This window comes from Aquarana catesbeiana, linkage group LG10, assembly GCF_042186555.1.
Source record: "Aquarana catesbeiana isolate 2022-GZ linkage group LG10, ASM4218655v1, whole genome shotgun sequence".
NCBI classification, from domain to species: Eukaryota; Metazoa; Chordata; class Amphibia; order Anura; family Ranidae; genus Aquarana; species Aquarana catesbeiana.
This window is the reverse complement of record NC_133333.1, coordinates 25,010,720-25,037,650: the sequence shown is the minus strand read 5'-3', so window position 1 is coordinate 25,037,650 and position 26,931 is coordinate 25,010,720. Positions and strand designations below refer to the sequence as shown.

Sequence of the window (26,931 nt, the reverse complement as noted above, 5' to 3'; positions counted from 1 at the left end):
TGTCACAGAGAGACATGGTGGCACAGGGTATGGCAGCACAGGAGCCGAAGGCGTCTGCTGAGAAGAGGATCTCAGTAGGACAATGCTGGATCTGCTATGTTGGTGAGTATCTGAAATGTACACAGCCCAGCCTCAGGTAAGTGAGGGAGAAAAAAGAATTGGGGGGGGGGGGTGGTTTGAAATTCCTCTGGAACTGATATTTTATACATTTCCATCACTGTCCCGTGTCACAGGAAAATCTTCCCAATCAGATCACCGAGAGGAATGGAAATCTCATAGAAATGTTACCCCTTTTCCGCTCTCTGAAAGGTAGACTTTACCTCTGTGCAGCAGCTTCCTGTAATAAAGACCGGTCACTGCTGCTCTCTCAACTTGCAGAGTGACTGGTCTTGTCTCCACCCCTTCCTGTAGTTTTCTGTAGGCAGGCTGCAGTGGGTGGGGGCCTGCTGGGCTCCTCCCACAGCTCTGCTCTCTGCACAGGCTTTGTACAGCCGAGTAATGATGTCCCTGATTACTATTACAAAGCAATATGAGTTTACAAAGTAGTTTGGTGCACACAAAGTGGGTTTATCTCCTTTTTGTGGCTAATTGGAGAATATATTTTTATGAAAGGGTTTTTTTTTTTTTTTTTTTTTTTTTATTCCTGGAGTTTAGCTTTAAAATAAGACAATATACTGGATATTATGATAGGACCATTTAAGGAGGAGTCCAGGTGAAGGAACACGGCATTAGCTGTACATTGTAATTCTGTGTTTGCTAAAGCTGTGCTGCCAATGACCTGGCTTCTGCAAAATAAGCGACTTTGGAAAGGGTTTTTGTGAACTCTTATGTCGGGGTACGGGAGGCCTCCAGCAGAAGAAAGCCAAATCTTATCAACCACATATGGAAGTCTCCCCGAGCAGGGATTAGACTGAAAAATACATTCTTTGTATCCGAGTGCATTTTAATAAGTTCCTACATTGAAAAAAATATTTTGTTAGTTTTTTTTTTACCCTTTTAAAGAGCCACTTTACTTCTACTACATCATTTACACTAGGGCTCCATTCACACTTGTGCGACTTGTCATGCAGCTTTGGACATCAAAGTCGCATGGCAAGTCCTTCCCCATGTTTTGGTAACCATTCATATATGTGTGACTTAAAGTTGCAGCAACTTCAAAGTAGTAGTATGCAATACTTTGGTTTGACTTTTAAGCGACTTGAGGGCCATAGACTTCATTGTTAACCCTCGAAAGTTGCATGAAAGTTGTACCTGAATGTTATACATCGCAACGGTTGTGCAACAGTTGTACATTATCACTGATCAAAGTCGTATCCAGGTAGCACCCATCCAAAGTTGCACTCCAAAGTCGGCACAACTTGGGAGTTGTTCAAGTGTGAATGGAGCCTAACTGGTTTATATAAACTAAGGTGACTAGTAGGAACACCCCACTGACCATGGCCACTTATAGCCACACACACTAAATGCACACACATTTTTAACACGCCCTCAAACTAATGGCCACAAACTTTTGGAACAAGAAACAGACATTCAAGACATGGTTGCAGCATGGGCCAAAATAGTGCCAATGGTTGTGGGGAGTTGAAGAATTTTTAATAGCGGTGCAAAATATGGGGCTAACAGCAGCGTGGGAAGAAATGCCCCGGCATCAGTGTGAGAAAAAATATTTCCTTGTTTCGGTGGTGTCAATGAAAGGTAAAAAGGGCATTGCATTGGTGTCAGTTGGAGGAAAAAATGCTGCTGTCATTGGGAGGAAAAAAAAATGCTGCACCCTTGGAAACGCATGAGGACGTTGACGTTGGATAATGCTGGATTTCCAGGCGGTGGATCTAGCTGTCAGTAACAGAGTTTAAGTTGGCCGTACCTGATTCGTTGGTTTTTTTTGTACTTGGTTTTTTTTTTTTTTTTTTTCGTTCAACCTGTTGGGTTAATTTCTCCATCCACATATTCAAGGTGGATGGGGAATCTATCCCGCTGTGGTACTGTATTCTGACAGTGAAGAGAGCTGCCAAACAAGCTGCTGATAAGGCCTGTGCTTTGAATTCACACCGTAAAAAATGTAGGTTTAGTTCACTTCTGGTTTCTTCACTTTGTTGCCAGTCAAGCCCTGATGAAGAGGACACTTAGACCCCCAAAACGCATTGGTTACTTTTTTGAATTGTACCCCTTGACCTTTAATGGAATACATTTTATCTGGACCTCTTAGCAGTGGTGTGGCACTTCAATTTGAACCCTTTTCGCATTAAAATACAATGGTCAGTGTTGCTGGCTATAGCAGGCGGTACTGGTCGTTCAGGAAAAACCTGACAGGCTAGTGTAGAGCCAGCCTGCCCATACATGGATTGAAATTCATCTGGTTCAGCAAGCCCATGACCAGCTTTAGTCATGTGATCGCCAAGGCCAGGAACTCCATTTTGTAAATGGGGGGGGGGGGACAAATCCGGGGACACTTTTTTATTTTTTCTGGGGATGGCGTCCTGAAATCGGGGACTCTCCCCAGAAATCAGGACATCAGGTCAGCCTAATGTAAACAAGCCTTTCAAGTAGTAATCGTGAACTTTTTTTTATGGTTTCTGATAGAGTGGGAAGGTCTACAACAACTTTTCTCAACTAGGGTTCCTCCAAAGGTTGCTGTCGGTTCCTTGAGCAGTTTCTGCCTCCTAAATAAGTAACCAATAAAACCTATTTATTTTAGCTACCTGTAAGGGGGAATTCTTGCTGGTGACCATAAATGTACAGCGTGTTCTTCCAAGTGAACATCAAGCTAATGTACTATGGGCTGGAGATATTTTTTCTATGAGCAGGGATTCCCTGAGACTGAAAAGTTATTTGAAGGGTTCCTCTATGTCAAAAGATTGAGAAAGTCAAGAACCTCTGTTGGAATTTCGTTGCTATTTGGGAAATTCCTCACTTCCTGTATGAGACACGGAAGGACATGAGAAGATATCAATCCAAAATGAGAGGAAAATCCCACCTTTTACGCTTCTCAATAAATAAAAAATTACCGTTGCTAGAATATTGGGACAGTAATAGTTGGATAGGATCCATGGAGGTCTGGTACATTTCAGTAGCATTGTAGAATTCATACTAAAGTGTATTTCATTTGTGTACAGTCAGATCCATTAAATGCAAAGTTTACAAATGCATCACAAGATAATTACATTGTAAAAATATATTTATACATAATATATATTAAAGATATAGTGTCTTTACATAATTACATCTGCTATACATTCTTTGTTACAGTGTGTATGAGGTTAGTAACAATAAATGTCCTAAAAGGAGACATCCATGAAAATAAACCCACTCGACCATTTTGGCCAAACCACCTGTAGTATATTGTTCTTACCGAGGGCCAAGTCACACAAGTGATCCTGTCCTTGGTGACAACTCCCAGCCATTGGCTCGCTAAGAGACTGCTTACTTGTTTCTCTAAAGTCGCTCCCTTACTGGTCACTCACTAGTGAGTTAGATTGGGAAATGTTTGGGACAGCAAAGGTGATATTCCATAGAGGGTGAAGCAGCAAGTCAGAATGGCTGTATGAGGGGGAGGTGGGGTTGGCATGGCTCCCATGAGGGGGTCTTGATTATCTGAGGAAGAGGGTTGTTGAGACATGGACATCTCCTTCAAGCAAAAGTCTTATTTGGCAGAAATTACACACTTTTGTTAAAAAAAAAAAAACTGGAAAATTTCACAAACCTTTGCTCAAAAGTTTAAAAAGATAGAAACCTTTTAAAGTTCTTCTTTTGAAGGTTAACTCTATATTCCATGTTTCATAGCTGTCCAGTGTCTTGTTTCCAACTTGTAGAGTCCACCAAGGCGACCCTCTTATCTCATGCCTTGGAGGGTTTTCACAGTTCAGAGACTGGTCTAAGGTTAATGTATGTTAGAAATCCTGAGGTGCTTGGTGTGAAACCAAAGTATGGCCTTAGGACAAAAAAAAAAAACAAGACGGACTACTTTTTCTCCTGCTTATTTTCTTCTGTTCGGAGCCACAAGACGATCCTTATTGTATAACTTTTATCCAATGTACAAAGGCGGTTTTGTAACCATTTCTTAAAGTTGTGTTTTAGGAAATGTATCCAATTAGTTGACGTCTCCTTGTGGAAATCTGAGGATTCACGATGGTGGTTCGTGGAGTTTGATTTGTAACATCTATGGGGTTGACCATTTTATTCATTTAAAACTGTTTTCAAAATGTTTAGCCCTCTCGTTGAACCTCTCATATTGTGTATATAGCCAAAACTGTTTTCATTTGAAATACAGAAATGTTAGAACCCCTGTCATTTTCATAATTGGGTAGATTTATCTTCTCTAATTGTCCTGATGACCATGGTCATCACAACAGAAAGGGATGGGATAGCCAAACTTATACAGGTGGAACTAGAGGGGGATGTTTGGAGAGATTTCCCATTTCCTTCTATTGTGTGTCAGGATGGAAATCGCTCCAGCATGACACAGTGCCAAAAAACTAAAATAAAAAAATTAAATAAAACTGATAATTCTAAATATTCCCTACTTGCCAAAAAAGGCTTTAGAGATGGAAAATATGGTATCCTGTTTTGGAGTGGAGTGTTTTGGTGGAGTGCAGACCCCTCGTTGGGGCTATTTGGTGGTATGATTAAAGCAGAACTCCCAGAGTGGGGCCTCGCCGCAGGGGTGGTTTTTTGTCACATTCCTTGGAGTCCAGCTTTAAGAACCGAGACTCATCCCAAGGGGTTGCTGATTTCAAAATCTACCCAATCAGTATCAAGTGGCAGTTGAATTAGATAGATGTGACCCAATAGACGGTTAGTTCATAGTGAGTGTGGACATGTTCGTCCAAGCGCTCTAATCTGACCACAATACTGGATGTTCCAGTCAGGAAAATGCTCCCTGAAATCCCTCTAATTTTATTGCTTCGTTTATAAACTCTAGTTGAATATTTCTGTAGCTTCACGTGCCTCATTCTGATGAAGGATTGCGGCTTTGGCTCTTTGTTCCTTGAGGAATATTTGGCACCAAGCCCTTGAATGTTTCCTCGGTGTACAGTGAGACAGTTACACTTGTGTAGCATGCTTTACTTTTGTTGGAGTTGAAGGATTGGGTGAAGGACTTTTGTGTTCAGACGTGTTGTCATAAGAATTCTGCAAAATTATTGTAAGAGTTATAGTTCATCAAATGATGCAGTTCTTTTTAATTATTCTTAGTATAAATCCTATCAGTGTGTTTGTTTTAAAAACCAATTATATACTTTTATATGTCTACAAGTTTGTGGATACTCAACCATCATATATCTGTATGGGCTTGTTGGACATCCCATTCCAAAACCATGGGCTTTAATAGGAGTCTCCACCCTCCTTTAGAGCTATAATGGCCTCCTCTTTTGGGATGGCTTCCACAAGATTTTGAAGTGAGTTTGTGGGAATGGGCCGATAATATGAGCAGGGAAGGGGCCGTTAATATGCCATTTAGCAGCCCCTTCCTTTTCTGAATGGACAGTCAGTGATTGGTACCAATCACTGACTTTGTCCATTAATGTCAGAAGCATAGTAAACAACAGTTTTTACTATGCTTCAGATTGTAAATGAACAGGAAGCTCTGTACTGAGCTATTCCTGTCCATTCATTCTGTGCAGCTGGGGCTACAGAGATGGAGATTGAGGGCGGTGTTCTCAATCTCCTTTCTCTGTCTCAAAGGTGAAACCGTAGAAGCCTGTTTAGCCCCCCCCCCCTAATATTTCACTAAAGCCCCCCCAAAAGGGCTCCTAAAGAAATAGTAAAAAAATAAAAATTGTTAAAATAGAGAAAATTAAATAAAATGGTAGGAAATTTTAAAACTACTGATGCCAGTGGCGAAACTACCAGAGTTGCAAAGATCGCACTTGCGACCAGGCCCTGGAGTTCCGCCACTGTGGGGGGGGCCCAAGATGGCAGGAAAGAGGCCTGCTGCAGAACATGTGGAGCCACCGCACCCAGAGTAAAGGACCCCAGAATCAGTGAGATGGGCCCTGGCCGGGGGTCCCTTTCATGGTTTCTTGCACCGGGGCCCTTTAAAGCTTTAGGCTGGGTTCACACTATTGCAAATTTGATGTGGTTTCCCTGCATCCAATTCGCATTTTAAGAGATTGTAACCGGCTCTCTATGCAGCTGGTTCACATATATCCGTAGCGGCTCCGGTGCGAATTGCACAGGAGTCCTGTGTGTCTTCTGTTCTGTTTCAGGTCCAAATTCAGCCAAAAATTCAAACTGAAATCGGACCTGTAACGGGCACGCACCGGACCCCTGCTGTGATCCGCTCTGTGCTTCAGTGTGAACCCAGCCTCAAGTTACGGCACTGTATTGTTGTGATAGTCAGGTGTCCACAGACCTTTTTTATATAGTACAGTGGTTGGAGGCTGATCACTGGAATAAGATGCTCTCTTTCTGTCCTCCATCTAGTCATTTTTGGAAACAAGGTTTTCTGTGACTTAAGCATGGTTCTTATCAATCAATCTAGTATGAGCTAGGCTCTGACCTGTCTTTAAAAAAAAAAAAAAAAGTGAAATATCTGAGGACCTCTTTTGAACTTACCATGATATAGGAGCCCATTGAGATGGATGAGTTGCGATACATGATGTTGTTCATGGTGAAATATGCGGGGTCATCTGGTGATAGTGTATTTCCTGAAACCTACAAGACATGAACAGAAGAAAGTAACACAAAGGAAAGGAATGGGTATAGAGTACCTAATGCCTAATATATTTACTGAAACCTTCAAGACCTGAAGGAGATGGACAATAGGTCAAAGGCTAGGAGCACAAAGGAATGTGATGGGTATCAGGTACCTAAATAAGTATATACCCTAAAACTTTCAAGACTTGAAGGACATGGGCAGTAGAACAAATATTGGAAGTGAAACAGTAAGGGATGGAATGGGTATTGGTACCTATTGTATTTACTAAAACCTTCAAGGGATGAAGGAGGTGGACAGTAGGAAATAAGATGGGAACACAAAGGGATGGAATGGATATTGGGTATCTAATGTCCAATGTATTTTCTGAAACCTTTAGGCTGGGTGCACACTATTGCGAATTGGATGCGGATTTCCTCGGCATCCAATTCGCATGTCAGGAGATTGTGACCGGCTCTCACATCTCCGGAGTGGCTCCGGTGCGAATTGCACAAGAGTCCTGTGCGTCGTCTGGTTCTTTTCAGCCAAAAATTCACACTGAAATCAGACCTGAAACGGTGAACAGGGACGCACTGGACCCCTGCTGTGAGACGCTCCGTGCGGCAGTGTGAACCCAGCTTGAAGGCATGAAAGGAGACAGACAGTAGGACAGAAGAAAGGAACATGAAACAATGGAATGGGTATAGGCTGCCTAATGCATTTACCGAAACCTTCAAGGCATGAAGGAGGTGGACAGTAGAATAGAAGAAACCACAAAGCAGAGGATGGGGATAGGATACCTAATGCTTAATTTATTTACTAAAACCTACAAGGCATGAAGAAGGTGGACAGTGAGACAGAAGAAGGACAAGGTATAAGATTCATAATGCTTACTGTGCGCAGAACATCTTTATGTTGCGGCTTTGCAGTCGTCGTCTTCTCTTTTCTTAATGCTGGCAAACATAATACATCATTGGATTGTGGTTTCTAGCTTATAATTTATCAATATTGTTCAATTAATGTATGAAAAGCCCCAGCTTTTTTTTAGTTTTGAGTAAGTGCTAAAGCATCTGTCATCTGTTTTTATTACTGTCTGTGTCTCTGTTGGGAAGATTCATGCTTCCCATCTGTCCCAGTGGTCTCTGGAAGCCCAAAGTAATGGGGAATCCAATTCAAACTGTTATGCCCCGTACACACGGTCGGACATTGATCGGACATTCCGACAACAAAATCCTAGGATTTTTTCCGACGGATGTTGGCTCAAACTTTTTTGCAATACACACGGTCACACAAAGTTGTCGGAAAATCCGATCATTCTGAACGCGGTGACGTAAAACACGTACGTCGGGACTATAAACGGGGCAGTAGCCAATAGCTTTCATCTCTTTATTTATTCTGAGCATGCGTGGCACTTTGTGCGTCGGATTTGTGTACATACGATCGGAAATTCCGACAACGGATTTTGTTGTCAGAAAATTTTATAGCAAGCTCTCAAACTTTGTGTGTCGGAAAATCCGAATGGAAAATGTGTGATGGAGCCTACACACGGTCGGAATTTCCGACAACAAGGTCCTATCACACATTTTCCATCAGAAAATCCGACCGTGTGTACGGGGCATTACAATTGTAACAGGAGGTTAGGGGAAATCTTCCAAGGGGGGGGGGGCAGCTGTTTCGGTAAGAACTGTGTAGGAGGAGATTTCCCACATTTTGGAGAGGAGACATTTCCTCTTACTGGGATTACACCCTTTGCCACATGCAGGAATTTTTCAGCTTGTGGGAGAACAATCAAAGCATCAGCCAACAGAGGGTGTTTGTCACTGGAGCAGGTTAACTGAGCAGTTAACCTTCTAAAAACACTGTAGCTGCCAATATGTGTTTTTAACAGAGACACATAGGGGAGATTTACTAAAACTGGAGCACTCAGAGTCTGATGCAGCTGTGCATGGTAACCAGTCAGCTTCTAACTTCAGCTTGTTCAATTTAAGCCTGGACAATAAAACCTGGAGGCTCCCCCACTGGTTTCCCATACTGTTCACAGCATCTGCTGTTGTAATGTCTGTATCGCTCTCTCTGCCACACCCAGACAGGAATGTAATACTTTACAGTTTACACCTACAGTAGCTCTCCACAAAGGCTGTCAGGAAAGGGCTCACCTGCTGGTGGCACTATGGCTCCCAGATCTATAGGCTGCAGTTCCGGTGTCCACCAGCAGGTGTCTCTTGGCAGCCAGAAACTCATATCATTTCATGTAATCAGTCATTACTTGCTGCTCGTTGCAGTATATTTAAGCCCTGTCTGTTCTTCTCCTGTTGCCTTGGTCTTTTGTCTCCATGTGCCCCAGATCTGCGTTCCTGGATCCCATTCCTGGACTCTGACCCCGACCCTGCAGCCTGATCCCTTCCTGCCTGCTCTCCGTCTCCTGTTACCCGCTCCCTTTGCTTGATCCCCCTTGTATGACCCTGGCTCTGTTCCGACTACGCTTCGCATTCCCTGCTTTCTGTATATACTTGGTTTGGGCAGTTGTTGTGTGTCACTATTTGTTTGGTTCTCTGGTTTGTTTTACACAGTTTTGGTATATTGGAGGTGTGTTTATGTTCACTTATTTTTAAATAAATTATATTATTTTACACTTTACTAGTGCCTGATATTCTCTGTGGCAGCCCACACATTTCTGGTCACACCTGTTCCTGACAAAGGCAAAGTTCTTTTCTAGCTGGAGCATTTAGAGGTTCAGCTTAATGACTTTTAAATATTGCTTTAATGAAAAGCACCAATAAACCGTGCAGGAAATATTTACAGAAAATGTACAAAAAAAACGCATAAAGTTTTATAAAGTCCACCTAGTCTTTGGTTTTGTGCAGATTTGGATTACTTGAAGAGTAAATTCAGTCTGATATGGCAGAGTCACTGGCCCTCATAAATGGCCCTTCGTATTTTTAGTAGTTTTGATGGTAAGATTAGAGCCCTAGCTGCCAATTGCAGCAGCTTTACGTTGACCCTTGACAGGGTGTCACAGAACGAACTCTACACAATCAAAGGAGTGTGGTGGAGGTGTCTTGATGAGTATTTTATTATGCTTAGCAGACACATCCTTAATGCCAACAATCTTGAATAGATTTACATCTAACAAGGTTTCGTAATCTCAGAACCAGCATATTATTTAACAGAATATTACGTTTTGTTAGATACCAGATTTGATCTAGATTTTATGCATATTTCTAATGTGTCTTATTTGCCTTCTGGATCTTGGCAAATAATGCATGTTTGGTGTCTGATGTGGTATCTTCTTATACATTAGTGTAACCTTTATTTTATGAAGGTAACTCCATTACAGCATGAGTTATGAAATCTGTTTAAAGTTTATGTTTGTTTGGTCAAAATCCAAACTTCCGGATGTGTATTGTTCTCTAGACTGTTTATGACGAGGCCTCTTGAGCCTTTTTTGGAATCTGGCTAGTGGCGGTTTGACACCTTTTTATATTCGTTCTTATATGGCCTGTGTTATGTCAGATGTCACCTATCACAGACATGGGATCTAATTCTGCCCATTTCATGTTACCGACTTTTGGGGAAAGGGGGGGTGGTACAGTGTTTCAGTACTACTATCCCATTTTCTCCAGACTCACTGTCTCACCTTACTTTCTGGCACAGGAAGTGATGGGAAATCACCCTAATGGGGCACAGACAGGTATGTGTGGTTTTTTTTCTCCCCCTTTTTTTTGAAAATAAGTAGATTTATCCCGGTTTGGTGCTTTGTGAATTGAGCTAAATCATTCTTACCATTTTTTCTCTTCCGTATACAAAACACCAGAAGCACAATGAGAAGGATGAGCAGTATAGCTCCTGCTACCGAGCCAATCACAATCCCGGCTATGGCTCCCGCACTGAGAGTGTCTGTGAAAAACGGAGAATAAAATTAGATATCCAATTAGTAAGACTATAAATATGTGTTTGTGACCTTAAAGGGCAATGATCGCTATAAGACTTTTCCGTACTGTGATTTTAATAGAAACCACAATCCCTGCTGGCCTGCATTAGCTTAACCCTTTTTATGACCAGTAGAAGTTGGAAGTCTAGATATCCAAATTCTATTTAGTAGCATCGGTATGTATTAGTTGACTTCAAAATTACCCTATGATTACATCTGCCTACCCTTTTTTTTTTTTTTTTTTTTTTTTTTTTTTTTTTTTACATTGTACTTCCACCATTGTACCTATCTTTGTACACAGCTAGGGCAAAGAGAAGAGAAGAGGAGGGAGAGGCACAATGCCATCTGCAAGCTGGAGAAATTTGTCTCATGATCAGGACCCATGCTGATTGGCTCCCAATTTTTACCTGGGACCTGCGGCTGCCATTGGCAACAAAGTCTCAGAACAGGGAGAGAGCACAGGTGTGATGCTAGTTAGTTAACAGGTGGAGCATGGATTAACAAACTCTCAAAACAGGAATCCGTGACTAAGAATATTAAGTTACAGATTGTAGCTGTAGAAGGGATAACCTAGCAGTGAATTGTCCTTGCACTCCCATATTACAGTAGCCTCAGGTTAAATAATTCCCTTTTTAAAAAAAAAAAAAAAAGCTCCACCTGCAGCATTTTCTGAAGCCGACGTAAAGCCCCCCTTTCGTTTCTTAATGGAGAATTTCGATTATACACCAATCAGCCATAGCATTATTACTCTCCAAACAAAACATTGAGGCATGGACTCCACTAGACCTCTGAAGGTATGCTGTGGTATTTGGCACCAAGCCATCAGTAGCAGATCCTTTAGGGCACTTTCACACTGGGGCGTCGCTGGTAAAGTGCCGCTATTTTTAGCGGCGCTTTACCTTCATTTTAGCAGCCCTTTTTGGCTGCTAGCAGTGTGCTTTTAACCCCTGCTAGTGACCGAAAAAGGGTTAAAAGCGCTCACAAAGCGCCGCTTTTGAGGCGCTTTGCTGGCGCTTCGGCGTTGCTGCCCATTGATTTCAATGGACAGGGGCACTTTAGGAGCGGTGTATACACTGCTCCGCTCCTAAAACTCCTTAAAGATGCTGCTTGCAGGACTTTTTTTAACGTCCCGCAAGCGCACTGCTCCAGTGTGAAAGCTCTTGTGCTTTCACACTGGAGTGACAGGAGAGGCGCTTTGCAGGCGCTATTTTTAGCGCCATAGCGCCTGTAAAGAGTCTCAGTGTGAAAGTGGCCTTAGGTGCTGTAAGTTGTAAAGTGGGGCCTCCATGGATTCAAATTGTTTTTCCAGCACATCCCATAGATGGTGGAATAAATTGAGATCTGGAGAATTTGGTGGCCAAGCCAAAACATCAAACTCCACCGTGGTCCAGTTATGATGCTCATATGCCCATGGTAGGCTTGGACACCCTGACCAGTCCGCGTCTACACAACCCCATACACAACAAACTGTGTGTTCTGACACCTTTCTATCAAAATCAGAATTAACTTTTTCAGCAATTTGACCTACAATAGCTCTTCTATTGGCTCGGGACTATGCAAGCCAGCCTTCAGTCCCCAGGTACATCCGTGAGTCTTGGCCGCTCATGACCCTGTCGCCAGTTCACCAGTTTTCCTTCCTTGGACCACGTTTGGTAGGTCCTGACCAATACACATTGGGAACATCCCACAAGAGCAGCAGTTTGGGAGTTGATCTGACCCAGCAGTCTAGCCATTACAATTTGGCCCTTGCTCTAAGTTGCTCAAATCCTTACACTTGCCGATTTATTGATTTTATTTATTTTAAATTTATTTTCATTGTAATTCCCCACTGATTGTATTCCTGCTGACCCCTCAGTTCTGTAGAGGGACCTGTGCTGTGGGTTGAGCTGCACAGAAGTATATCTGCTGGGCATCTGTGTAAGCTGTTGCAATGCATGTGCCACAGCTCCATAATATACTATAGCCAATATGTACCGTACACACTCACATGGAATGAGAAGTTCCAATGATGCATTGCTCCAGGTGACCGGATTGGACGCGTTGCAGGTATAGTTTCCACTATAAGTGGAATCTGGGTTTTTTATCTGTAGAGTATAGTTCCCATCTAGTAGACTGTAGGGGTCACTGTTACCCACGATCTGTCCGTTCTTCGTCCAAGAGACAAGTTCTATGTCACCAGATGCTTTGCAGGACAAGTTGACCGCTGTGCTCCCGCTGACCACCTGAGGTGACTGGGTCACTGTGACATTCACCACTGGGTCTATAAAAGAAGAATAAAGCAGAAATGACATGCATATGTGTGTAACTTTTAAGAGCCCCTTTACATCACGCATTAAAATGCATTGCAGTAAGGCAGCCCAATGGGCTTCTGATACACCAAATCTACCGAAAATTTTTACGTATCCAAACCTTTTTGGAAAGGTGCATTTGCTGTGCATGGTCTTTGCCTTGGTGTGTTGGGGTGCTATTCAAAATGTAATGACACCACAATGTATGTAAAATGCATTTCTATGCTTTCACACAATGCAGGGTTGTAAATTGGCCTTCAGAATTATAGTCCACCCTAGGAGAACTTTTACTGGGGGCTGATAATAAAACGCAGTTAGGGGTCCATTTTAAAGTGGAAGTCAGAAAAATTAAGTCCTTCTAGATGACCTCAGGCTGGCCCCTGTTTGCAGGTATAGCTATGTAAAACATTAAAAATAAATGCCTATACCAGTGATGGTGAACCTTGGCACCCCAGATGTTTTGGAACTGCATTTCCCATGATGTTCAACTACACTGCAGACTGCATGAGAATCATGGGAAATGTAGTTCCAAAACACCTGGGGTGCCAAGGTTCGCCATCACTGTCCTATTCTGTCTAAAATCCAATATTGCACCGTCTCATCCAGCTCTGCACATGCTCAGTTCCCTTATATTTTAGGCATTTTTAGGCACTGCCGAGTTTCTAGAGGCTGATCTGCTGACAGCCTTAAAGCAGGATTAAATCCTCCTATCCTTTATAGCCAAGGAAGCTGCTTCTGTTTGATCTGCAACTGCCATGGTGCTGCACATGTGATTAGTTATGACACCAGCCATTTGATAGTTGGCTGAGGAAACAAGCAAATGTGACACTTGGCAATCCCGGCATTCCAGGAATGTAAACGTTTTTTGAAACTCTTAAATTGATGGGTTTAGCTCCGCTTTTATGATTTACTGCTATTCAGGGGCTCTGGGCTGCAGCAAAATGGCAGCCTCCAGCAAGAAGAAACAGGAGCAACGCTGAAAGCAATTTGCAGCACACACTAATTTTGGTAGCATAGTTATTAATGTGGTATGTATGTTCCTTGCTAAAGAACATTATTTTTAACTCCTGCTGTGAGCCGCTGTGTTCTCCAGTGTGAACCCAGCCTTAAGGTTATGGGCATACTACCAGAGATGGACAGAGACTTATGCCCCGTACACACGGTCGGATTTTCCTATGGAAAAATGTTCGATGGGACCTTGTTGCTGGAAATTCCGACCGTGTGTAGGCTCCATCACACATTTTCCATAGGAATTTCCGTACACAAAATTTCAGATCTGGATCTCAAATTTTCCGACAACAAAATCCGTTGTCGGAAATTACGATCGTTCCACACATGCTCGGAATCAAGCAGAAGAGCCGCACTGGCTATTGAACTTCATTTTTCTCTGCTTGTCGTAGGTGTTGTACATCACCACGTTCTTGACGTTTGGAATTTCCGACCAACTTTTTGTGACCGTGTGTATGCAAGAGAAGTTTGAGCCAACATCTGTCAGAAAAAAAAACATGGATTTTGTTGTCAGAATGTCTGATTGTGTGTACGAGGCATTAGGGCATACTACCAGAGATGGTCAGAGACTAATGCCGCGTACACACGGTCGGACTTTTCGTCTACAAAAGTCCAACGGACGCTGACGGACTAAAGCTGGCTGGTAATCCGATCGTGTGTGGGCTTCTCCGGACTTTCAACTGACTTTTTTAGCCTCAAATCCGACGGACTTTAGATTTGAAACATGCTTCAAATCTTTACGTCGTAAGTACGACGGACCCCGAAATCCGCTCGTCTGTGTGCTAGTCCGACGGACAAAAACCCACGCTAGGGCAGCTATTGGCTACTGGCTATGAACTTCCTTATTTTAGTCCGGTGTACGTCATCACGTACGAATCCGTCGGACTTTTGTGTGGTCGTGTGTAGGCAAATCCGTTCGTAAGAAAGTCTGCCGCAAGTCCGCCGAAGGTACGTCGGAAGTATGTCGGACAGGCTGTCGGACTTTTGTAGACGAAAAGTCCGACCGTGTGTACGCGGCATAAGGGGCATACTACAAGGGATGGACAGAGACTGTAAAAATGCTATAGGAGTTGGAGACTAGGGACATGCTTCAGGGACCATAGACTGAGTAGCAGACACTGAGTAGCGGATGCAGGGGCCCTGAGGGCCACACACAAATTGCCAAGGGCCACATGCAGCCCCTGGGCTGCAGATTGGGCACCAGGGATTTAAATGGTGCTAGGTCACATCTGTGGGACGTGCGTTGGCCAAAAACAAAAATTTCGGATTTATAGATGCATCAGAATCTGTTAAAGAGTCTATTGATGGCAATGTTTTAAAAAATATATATACTAAATATATAAACTCGTGCTATTGGTGTGACAAAAATAAATCGGTGAAAAGAAAAAATTTCAGCTGCTATACACAAAGTGCTAATCACTTGAAAACCATAAAAAATATAAATATAGCACTCGCAAACATAATAATAAAATGTGAAAAAAATATAAATATAATAAAACAGCACAAAGTCCAAAATAAATAACTCAAGGTGCTCCAATCCAAAAATGATAAGAAGAAATGTGCTTGAGAAAATTCAGGTGCATAACACCTTGTGTGTCCCCACTCGCCAGATCCACATGACCCCCAGCTTTTCAGTCTGGTGGGTCAGTCAAGGCTGATGCTGGCCATACACTATACGAAAAATCGTTCGTATAGACACTTTGTTCGTTTTTCGGCAAGTTAATGGGCACAAATCGATAATCGTTTGTGACGTTTTTGTGGGAAAAAAACGAACGGGAAGTTTGGAAAATTTCTGCTGAACGTACGATAAATTGCAAGGTTAATGTGTTTCCCGTCCGAACTGTCTGCACTAGGTATATGTAAAAAAACGAACAAAAAATTATTTATTCATGTCCACTGAACAATTTATCGGTCATTATATGATGGCACGATCGTTTGCGGTCACGGTCGAACGTTCGTTTTTCGAAAATGGGTTCGGCCGATTTTCTGTATAGTGTATGGCCAGCATTAGTATGGATATCTTGGAGATGGCATGCAAGAAATCAGGTCAGCAGATCCAGGGTTCCTTGGTGAAGAGTTTGAGCCAGATAAACACGTACCCAAAAGTAAAGAAAGGAACTAATAGTGAAGTACCATCAAAAAACAGGTTTATTTGAACAAAGATGGTTACTTACAAAAAATGGGATTAAAACAAGCATTGAGCATGGAGCAGATCGTATAAAAGCGCCGTTTGTGGCGTGCATTCCAAACAACCAGAACTGACGTCAGTATTCCCGGAAAAAGTGTCAACGTTTCGCCCTCCCACAGGGCATCAAAACGGACCTGAGGTGAGACGCTGTTTCCGGGAATACTGACGTCAGTTCCGGTCATTTGGAATGCACGCCACAAACGGCGCTTTTATACGATCTGCTCCATGCTCAATGCTTGTTTTAATCCCATTTTTTGTAAGTACCCATCTTTGTTCAAATAAACCTGTTTTTTGATGGTACTTCACTATTAGTTCCTTTCTTTACTTCTGGGTACGTGTCTATCTGGCTCAAACTCTTCACCAAGGAACCCTGGATCTGCTGACCTGATTTCTTATACGCCATCTCCAAGACATAGATACTAAGCCTTGACTGACCCACCAGACTGAAAAACTGGGGGTCATGTGGATCTGGCGAGTGGGGACACACAAGGTGTTATGCACCTGAAAATTCTCTAGCACATTTCTTCTTATCATTTTTAGATTGGAGCTATTGAGATTGAGTTATTTATTTTGGACTTTGTGTTGTTTTATTATGTTTGCGAGCGCTATATATTTTTTTTTTTTTTTTTTTATTGATGGCAATGGCATCACATGAAGATGCAATGCAAAACAAATGATACATACATATCTCGCCACATATAAAAAGGCAGAAGTCATAAAAGAGTTGTGAATCCTACCTTGGGGTTTATACCTGCTTTAATAAATATATATATATAATACAACGTTTTGTTTTGCCAGAAGTCTACATTGAGTCATCAACAGCTCTGTCCTTTCCTCCTTCCCTTTTTTTTTTTTTTTTTTTTTTTTATGTAAGCCATTTACATTTTGGTTGGACACTGGAAATTGAGGTTTGAGTTGCAATGTTTCTTAACTGCAATGCTGGAACATTCAAAGTGAGTGGAAACAGATTGCGCTAATGCATGGACTGTGCATTTTAATATACATTGCACCAAAGTGCAAACGTGTGTTTCAGACCTAAATAAATGAGGATTTGTCCTCTTCAGTGGCCATACTGGTTGTCTGCAGTTTTTACACTCTCTAGCTGATCTCCTTTTTTTCTTTCTTTTTTCTTTTTTTTATGTTTTTTTTTTTTTCACGCAAATAGACATGAACTTGCAGGAGAGGTAGTAAGTCAACAGTAAGTGAACTCAAGGAACAAAGATATATATACTTGGACAAAAACGGAAAAAAAAGAATATATAAATATATATATATTTTATATTCTCACAAAAGTGAGTACACCCCTCACATTTTTGTAAATATTTTATTCTATCTTTTCATGTGACAACACTGAAGAAATAACACTTTGCTACAATGTAAAGTAGTGAGTGTACAGCTTGTATAACAGTGTAAATTTACTGTCCCCTCAAAATAACTCAACACACAGCCATTAATGTCTAAACCGCTGGCAACAAAAGTGAGTACACCCCTAAGTGAAAATGTCCAAATTGGGCGCAAAGTGTCAATATTTTGTGTGGCTACCATTATTTTTCAGCACTGCCTTAACCCTCTTGGGCATGGAGTTCACCAGAGCTTCACAAGTTGCCACTGAAGTCCTCTTCCACTCCTCCATGACCACATCATGGAGCTGGTGGATGTTGGAGACCTTGTGCTCCTCCATCTTTAGTTTGAGGATACTCAATATGGTGTAGGTTTGGAGACATGCTTGGCCAGTCCATCATCTTTACCCTCAGCTTCTTTAGCAAGGCAGTGGTGGTCTTGGAGGTGTGTTTGGGGTCGTTATCATATTGGAATACTGCCCTGCGGCCCAGTCTCTGAAGGGAGGGGATCATGCTCTGCCTCAGTATATCACAGTACATGTTGACATTCATGGTTCCCTCAATGAACTGTAGCTCCCCAGTACCAGCAGCACTCATGCAGCCCCAGACCATGACAATCCCACCACCATGCTTGACTGTAGGCAAGACACACTTGTCTTTGTACTCCTCACCTGGTTGCCACCACACACGCTTGACACCATCTGAACCTAATAAGTTTATCTTGGTCTCATCAGACCACAGGACATTGTTCCGGTAATCCATGTCCTTATTCTGCTTGTCTTCAGCAAACTGTTTGGGGGCTTTCTTGTGCATCATCTTTAGAAGAGGCTTCCTTCTGGGATGACAGCCATGCAGGCCAATTTGATGCAGTGTGCGGCGTATGGTCTGAGCACTGACAGACTGACCTCCCACCCCTTCAACCTCTGCAGCAATGCTGGCAGCACTCATACGTCTATTTCCCAAAGACAACTGGATATGACGCTGAGCATGTGCACTCAACTACTTTGGTCGACCATGGCGAGGCCTGTTCTGAGTGGAACCTGTCCTGTTAAACCGCTGTATCTTGGCCACCATGCTGCAGCTCAGTTTAAGGATCTTGGCAATCTTCTTATAGCCTAGGCCATCTTTATGTAGAGCAATTTTTTTTTTTTTTCAGATCCTCAGAGTTTTGTGCCATGTTGAACTTCCAGTGACCAGTATGAGAAAGTGAGAGCGATGACTCCAAATTCAACACACCTACTCACCATTCACACCTGAGACCTTGTAACACTAATGAATCACATGACACCGGGGAAGGAAAATGGCTAATTGGGCCCAATTTGGACATTTTCACTTAGGGGTGTACTCATTTTTGTCGCCAGCGGTTTAGACATTAATGGCTGTGTGTTGAATTCTTTTGAGGGGACAGCAAATTTACACTGTAAGAGCACTTTCAGACTGAGGCAATTTTCAGGCATTTTAGCACTAGAAATGGCACCTGTAAAGCGCCTGAAAACTGCCTTCCATGCCTCCCCGAGTGTGAAAGCCTGAATTATTTCACATTGGGACGGTGCGCTTGCAGAGCGTTAGGAAAAGTCCTGCAAGCAGCATCTGTGGGGCGGTTTGGGAGTGGTGTATACAGCACTCCTAAACCGCCCCTACCTATTGGAATGCATGGGCAGTGCTTTGGAAGCGCCACAACACGGGTGCTTTTAACCCCTTCTTTGGGGGGTAAAAAAACACCCCGCTAGCTGCCAAAAAGAGCCGCTTAAACAGCGCTAAAGTGCCGCTAAAACGAGTGGCGCTTTACCGATAATGCAGCCGCAGCCCCAGTGTGAAAGGGGTCTTGTACAAGCTGTACACTCACTACTTAACATTGTAGCAAAGTGTAATTTCTTCAGTATTGTCACATGAAAAGATATAATAAAATATTTACAAAAATGTGAGGGGTGTACTCACTTTTGTGAGATACTGTGTGTGTGTGTGTATATATAAAAATGTAGCAGACTCGTTGGACTGCTTTTTTGCTGTCACTATGTAGCAAATTACATCATGAATTGAGTTCACTGGAGTTAGGAGCATTGCAAGATGTGTCATGATTGGTTGCTCGCCAGTGAAATTCTGAAGCAGGTACAGTAATACCATGACCACTTACCATAGACTGTCACTTTGAAAGACTGTGAGATCCGCTCAGCCTCAAACGCTTCGATACTGACGGTGTAATTCCCATTGTCAGTTTTTGCAGAATTTGCAATAAGCAGCGATCCATTCCCAATGATGTACAGCTTGTTTTTGTAGGTTGAAGACACTGTAACACCACCAATAGCACTCCATCGGGCCACTGACCTGCTGTTTATAGCCCAGGAGACTTGTGGATCTGTACCCTGGATGGTGTATGAGATGACCAGGCTAATATTGTTCCCAGTTAGCGCATTGCCGCTGGAGTTGCTGGTGATGGTCTGTGCTGCCCCTTCTCTGCCTGTTGGAAGACAATATTTGGTCACCAACTGCCAATACATATTTAGCAATAACTCACGGTGGAGCTGCTGGTTTAAGCGGGCCTGTCCTCTATGCTCTACACCCTTCTTAAATTGTTCAATCCCCTTGACACAACTGTAGTGCAGTGTTGAAATAATATGAGCATTAACTTTAACCCACAATATACACTTACAGTAAGGATTACCTCTCCCTGGATACTGGTAACTCCACCTGTAGGAGAAATGACAACACTGCACACAAACCTCAATAATGACCAAAAATAACTTCTTTCTTTGAATAAGTAATATATTTATATAAAGAGTTATTTCAATAAATATACTATCACACCAACGTAGTGCGATTGTCATATCATTCCTTATACTATCACAGAAATATATATATTGGTATGAACCTATACCTGGGAGCTCCCCTTAATCTAAACCTTAAAGTCACTATACTAGAGTGCAGGGCCCTGCAATGAAAAAGGCAGTCCAGACATCTTCAGTCTTCGCTAGCTTTTATAATTGTAATCCGTATAGGGGGTTCCTCCTGTCTGCTATGTAGTGTAATATAACACACTAAAACAATTGTAATCCAAATGAGTGACTAGGTGTCTTTATATGAAGAACCAAAACATCTAACATCCGCTCTTGAACGCTGAAGTCTATCTGGATGTAATGCTCTCAGACTTAACTTGTTCCGTAGGACAATCAGTCCCAGCAACACTCTGTACAGTTCTAAAGTTTTGTGTGTAATACTCAATTAAACTTCTGGGTAACAACCCTCTCACCACACGGGATCCAGGCAGGTGGATGTCTCCGGTTCAGCAGTTCTCAGTTCCGTAAAGAGGCACCACCACGCCATCACACTGTTCCGTCACAAACGACCGGGAGTCCTCGGTTATCTCTCCACGGGTCTTCCGAAACAATACCGTCTCTTGTCCAGCTCACTACAATGCGATGGCAGGATACTATAGCTGCTCTGCTCCTTCGCCAAGTAGGCCGCAACCCTGTGGGACACACACACCCACAGAGTACTGCTGGCCGCTGCTTACCCTTTTATATCCCCCCACAATGCAGTTCAGTTCTGACTTTGTCCAGGAGCATTGTGGGTCGGTCAGAGCTACAGTTCCAAGGTAAACAATGAATCACTTCCGTGTTACCTAATCCTGGGACGTAAACTTATTGCACTCTATCAATTGTCCACAAGATGGCACTAACACAATAATTGTACTGAATAATACACATAGAGCTAGAAACAACAGTTGTCAGCGCTACACATAGATGTTGGTTATCACATGGGCCCAGATACTGCCTGGACAAGGCTCAATGGCACCCAAGGTGAAGATGCCAAAGTGTGCCTTACCAAAACTGAGCTGCATATCCAGTAGCTGGGCCAACACGGGGTACAAAAATAAGTCACTGTCTACCAACCCTAGGGTAGTCACCTTTTTTGGTCAAAGGACAACCATAGCAGATGGGGAGAGGTGTCACAAAGGGGTTAAACCAATGTGATTTAAGCCTGCCATACACCAACTTAATTCAAGCCATGGGGGGAACCAAGTTGGCACCACTCAGCACAACAAAAAGCTATTTTTCAAATGACTTTTGTCAAAGGAGCCTATTGAAAAATTGTTGGCCAGACAGTGCATACATCCAATTGGATGCAGTTATTGTTCAGGTTTTTTAACAGCCGTGGGTGCTGGCTGTCAGAATACATTAGCCAGCAGGGGGAGAGTTGTCTAGTCATGTCATTAACGTGGATGAAGGAATCTGTTGAATCTCAGACGGTGGGAGAAATCCTATACATGTATGGCTAGCCTTTGTTATATTCATATAGTTACATATAGTTAGTCAGGTTGAAAAAAGACACAAGTCCATCCAGTTCAACTCTAAAAAAAATAAAATAAAAAATATCATACAATCCCATATACCCAATTCTATACCCACAGTTGATCCAGAGGAAGGCGAAAAAAACCCCCAGAAAAGTATAATCCAATTTGCTACAGCAGGGGGAAAAAATTCCTTCCTGATCCCAGAGAGGCAATCGGATTTTCCCTGGATCAACTTTATAGGTAAAGATGCATATTCGGCATGCTAAATCAGACAACTGATGTGACTGTAAACAAAATGGGTTTTATTCTAGGAATGAAGAAAATACGCAGAGTTCTGTCAGGCACGCTGTGGTGCTATTTATTATTAATATTCCTAAATATACGTTCCCTTAATCGCATCCCAACACATGGTCTCTTATTGCCATGCGTTGTAATGCAATGTCTTTTTTTTTTTTTAAATGCCTTAAATTATTGATTGTCATGCGCAGGGCAACCTTTTGAAATGAATGGGCGAGTATTGCAGCTGGAGTTGGGCTTAAAAACAGTGTAAAAAATTGGTAACCAACACTCAGGATTCAATGACCTCTGGTCATGCCCTTAAATACTGTACACATACATAGTACATAGTAGGTGAGGTTGAAAAAAGACACAAGTCCATCAAGTCCAACCTATGAAGAACCCTTGAGCAATTTAAATAACATAATTTTCACAAACCGGCTTTGCAAGAGAAACAAGTTTTAATAACCTTTTGAGGGTCAATAAAACGTCACCAGATCCAATAAAACTTTTTTTCATAGAAGATACCGGTATTTAAAACGAGGTTGGTAAAAACGGGGTTGTTTTCCCACACAGCTTACCTGTCTGCTCAGACTGCCCTCCATTAGGTCGGCTTCTTCAGTCCCGGCCTATATCAGCACAACAAAGTGACATAAACGCCAAATGGCAATTTGTGCAAGGGCTCGTTTACATCAATCATCCCCGCGTTCAGTGCACTGTTCCGCACATGTGTTTTACATGCTTGTAATGCATTTTCAGTGTTTTTGCATTTTTTTTGTTCCACAATGTTGTATTTACATCCATTTGCAATGCAATCATGTGTGCTCTGGTATGTTTTACGTGTTATAAAAGAATGCGGCATGTTGACTTTTTTTTTCTTTTATATTGTAATGTTTTGGGGTCATTTAGCTTAAAAGATAAGTTTTTGTTTTTATTTTTATTTTTTTTAGAGAATCATACTTAGGTGGATGCAGCATCGGCCCAATGCTCAAAACTATGAAATGATTCCTGATTTCACCCAATAAAGAGGAATTTCACATTCCCCCATATATTTTTATTTTTTTTACTCTGTACTGTTTGCTGTTTTCCAAAATACATACTCAAGTGCCTGGCAAATCCAGCGTTTGGTGAAATCTGCTGCTCCACACAGAAGTCATTAGAGGGCTGGTTGTCTCTCCCGGATTTTTACACTTGGCCTTCTAATTACGCTGCACAAGCACACTTGCCTCCCTCACCTCTTCTCTTCTTGGTAACCTGATGTTTACTTCAGCACTGGAGTACCCCGGAGCCTTCCATTGGTGGCACCTCCATAGGTTTCTTTGCGCCCTTTCTTTTCTCAATGGCCCACACCATTTCTACTTGGATAGAAATTAGGGGAAAATATCATGCCCCATTTTCCGAATTATTTTGATTCTTACAAATAAAACCTTGGCTCTCCACCATATTCACCAACAAAGACCTTACGAGTCAGATGATAATAATAATAATAATAATATTTGAATATTTATGCCACTTTGCCTCTCTCCCCTAAACTGATCTCAATTCTCTACTCAATTGGCTACTTCCAACCACCATACCTATCACGCTTCCATTTCCAAGTGGGAGATAGACCTCCAGACTATTGAGTCTGCATTCAAAACCATTACCAGATGGTGCCTGGTCCCATCATGCGTAGCCCATACTGGTCTGTGCTCTCATGGCTGCCCAATGCCAGGCAACGTTTTACATACCTGGTGGACATGTCCCATGCTCACACAGTTTTTTATGAAGGTTTTGAAGCGTATTCATTCTTTGTTCGACCGTCCTTTCCCCAAAGATCCTTGGTATGTCTTATTACACCTTAAACCCCCCCTGATTTTACTAAACCCCCAAATTCAAATTGATGACCTACATTTTGTTAACGGCAAAATAAACTATTGCCAAAGCCTGGAAGAAACCTTTTTGTTACCTTTTTTGAGAAAGTTCGTCAGTGGATCAATGGGTGCTATATCAACGAGAAGCTGACCAGCATCCTGCTAGACACACACAAAAAAAAAAAAAAAATTCTCCCAGATATGGACCGTGTGGATACAATAAGCCCATCCGTCACTGTCCATGGAGATCTAGAACTCATAATAGTAGTCCAGAATTGGGGTGCTGGTTTTGGGCATTCCTGACGCTCACTTCCCTTACCCCATCTCTTTCCAACCTTCCTACTGTGGACATCCTTTCTTTTATCTTTCCCTCTTTCTTATTTCCTTGTTGCAAATCATGTTTATTCAGACTTGATGTCTTGATCTGCTTATTATTTTGCAAATGTACCTGGCTCATTGATATCTACTCTAACTTGCAGGCTACAAGTTTTGTTCATTAATATTGATACTGTGAGATGTCTTTAGATTCTCGGCAGCTTCGTTACAGCTGTCTAACATCTTCATGACAATTTCAAAAAGTTTCAAAAAGTTCTCTATGCCATGTTTTGCACCTTTTTTTTTTTTTTTCAATAGAAATCTATAGAAGATGAAAGTAGCTAGAGAGGATGAAGGTCCACTTTAAGTATTAGAAAATTGTACAAAAAACGTCCCGAAAACGTAATATTTTCAAACAAACAATTCTACTGGTGCATTGCCAACTTCACAAAACTTTTACGGGAGTCTCCCCCAAGATTCTAGGGCCCTGGCAGCTTTATCACAGTCCCTTTTCTGTACTCAGAAGCAACATTCTCACTGGTTGGGGAAGTTCTATTATCATATATGTCAGATTAGTTCTAGAGAACTCACCGTACTGTATTAGGAGGAGAAGCGTGGCAGTCAGGATGGCATAGCCCATGTCCCGGGTAGTTGGTCGAGGTCAGGGTGGGTGGTGATCAGGGGCTCCGAGACATGTCACCGGCTGGTGATCTTGCAGGTAACAGTAACAGGTGTATTTCCTGTGGTTGCTGGGAAGAGCGGAGGAGGGGAAGGGGAGGGGAGGAGATAGTATAACAGGTACATGACGTACACACTCTCTCTCCGGAGAGAGGGACGAGTTTCTATAGATCCTTAAAGGGAATCCGTCAGCTGGAAAAGAGCGCTCGGGCATGCAGCAGTTCATGAATTAAAGTATCTAACTTTTATAGTTTACTTTGGTGTTTTGTTGTTCAGCACCTGAAAATAAAAAAAAAAAATTAAGTGTCCCCAATCCCTAACATCTCCTATAAGCTTTAACACATTAATGTCATTTCAAAAGTTGCTTTAGACCTTTTTTTAATCTGTATTTAAAGAAAAAAAAAAAAAAGTGACGATCCCACCATGAAGGTCCCTGTTTGGGATCAAACCGTTCTGTCTCTCAATCGTGCTACTGTGTTGTCCGTTCGTACACACACACACAGTCCACCCTTGTCACCATTGGACAGTTGTGCCAGCGCACAGATGGTGCGGTCAATAATGAAGCCATTACATGTAAACAAAAAGTGGCTCCAAAGAGGCTGGAGGAGATCCACAGCAAAGGATGCTAAAATGGTGAAAACTGGGGGAAAAAAAAGACCATTATTTTTATACACAACGCTTTAACAACCTAATTGTCAGCCAGTTAGGATGCAAACTTGACCCATAGAAGTGTACGGGGTCGCAGTTGCATTGCAGTGGTGCGGGATTTAGAGAAGGGGTCTCAAACTGGCGGCCCTTCAGCTGTTTGCGAAACTACAAGTCCCAGCATGCCTCTGCCTGAGGGAGTCATACTTGTAACTGTCAGCCTTGCAATGCCTTAAGGGATCTTCTTCTTTTTTTTCTTCTTTCTTTTCCTTTTTTCTTTTTTTTTGGCGCTTTTTTAATGGCAGTACATGAGAAACACCATGCCAAAGCGCATGTTAACAAAAGTGCAAATTTAAAAGAGAGAAAAAAAAAAAAACTGCTTGCAATTCTTTTGTGCAATTGTCATGCGTAGGGCAGCCTATTGAAATGAATGGCCTAGACGTGCAAAAAACGCAAAGGGGCGGGGGGGGGGCGCTGTCACACCTGCATAGGTGCAAACCGAGCCTTAAGAGGTGCCAACATGGCGCTCCCGCGTTGTTGCCCTGTCCCGAGAACTTCCAATGGAGACTACAAGTTACTGTTTGAACATGCATTACGCAGGCATGGGCCGACCGCTGTTCTTGCCATCAGGAAAGCGGCCATGAGAAACGCCATCACCGGAGCACATCTACACAGGAAGAGGTTCCAAAGAGGCTGCAAGGAGATCTGCAGCACTGAGGGCAACAATATGTGGAAAAAAAGTGAAAAAAACTGTAGTAGTCGTATGTGTGTGTGTGTGTGTGTGTGTGTGTTTTGTTTTTGTTTTGTTTTTTTCTTTTCTCTTCTTCTTTTCTTTTCTTTTCTTTTCTTTTCTTTTCTTCTCTTCTTTCTCCTTTTCTTTTTTTTTTTTCTTTTTTTCTTTTCTTTTCTTCTTCTTTTTTTCCTTTTTTTTTTTTTTTCTTTAGTTTCTTCTTTTTATCTTTTATCTTTTTTTTTGTTTTCTAATTTTTTTTTTTTTATTTTTTTTTTCAATTGCAGTTGTTTTCTAATACGCAATGCTTTAGGATACAAAAGGTGGTCCACGCGAAATGCATTTACTTTATTGAAGACAAAGTGAGGCACAGGTCTCCTTTTACTAGACCGAGCGATGGGAAAGGAAGAGCGAATAAAACGTCATGTTTAAAGCAAAAATAAAAATGAAGACATTGAAGCTATTCCAGGAATGCAGATACAGTGTGAAGGGTGTGTGACACATCTGACAGGAAGGCCAAACAAGAATAGCGAGAATTGTACATAATTTAAAAGTACACAGAGCCTTGATGGAAGTGAAATCACGTGGCCGAAACCTGTGCTAAAGGCGGCGATGGAAATTCACTCCATACCAGGAAGTGTCATTGTTTCATATAATATAAGACAGGGGAATGTTTGTTGCCTATAGCAACAGTAACCTTTCTGACCTATGAAGACTGTAGGGGTTAGTATGCATCAAATAAATAGAACAGATTGGA

The 26,931-nt window shown here is 42.2% G+C and overlaps 2 protein-coding genes across 3 annotated transcripts in view; one reads left to right on the top strand and one right to left on the bottom strand.

Annotated features, from left to right (window-relative positions):
* Window positions 1-26,931, top strand: part of IGLON5 (IgLON family member 5) — an 859,278-nt gene that overhangs the window by 571,121 nt on the left and 261,226 nt on the right. The gene's annotated exons all lie outside the window — the stretch shown is intronic.
* LOC141110474 (cell adhesion molecule CEACAM2-like) lies at window positions 3,158-24,945 on the bottom strand. The gene is made up of 7 exons (XM_073601832.1): window positions 24,713-24,945; window positions 19,521-19,844; window positions 12,550-12,822; window positions 10,415-10,528; window positions 7,526-7,584; window positions 6,553-6,651; window positions 3,158-5,127 (listed from the first exon to the last, which is right to left on the bottom strand). The coding sequence occupies exons 1-7, from the start codon at window positions 24,759-24,761 to the stop codon at window positions 5,041-5,043; spliced, it is 1,005 nt and encodes a 334-aa protein (XP_073457933.1). The 5' UTR covers window positions 24,762-24,945; the 3' UTR covers window positions 3,158-5,040.

Excerpts from the sequence above, each read along its gene's own strand:
- LOC141110474 (XM_073601832.1), bottom strand. The coding sequence starts at position 24,761 with ATGGGCTATGCCATCCTGACTGCCACGCTTCTCCTCCTAATACAGTAC. Across the intron at positions 7,585-10,414 it reads TATACGGAAGAGAAAAAATG|CATTAAGAAAAGAGAAGACG; the intron begins GTAAGAATGATT and ends TATGTTTGCCAG. Across the intron at positions 6,652-7,525 it reads ATAAAGATGTTCTGCGCACA|GTTTCAGGAAATACACTATC; the intron begins GTAAGCATTATG and ends CATGTCTTGTAG.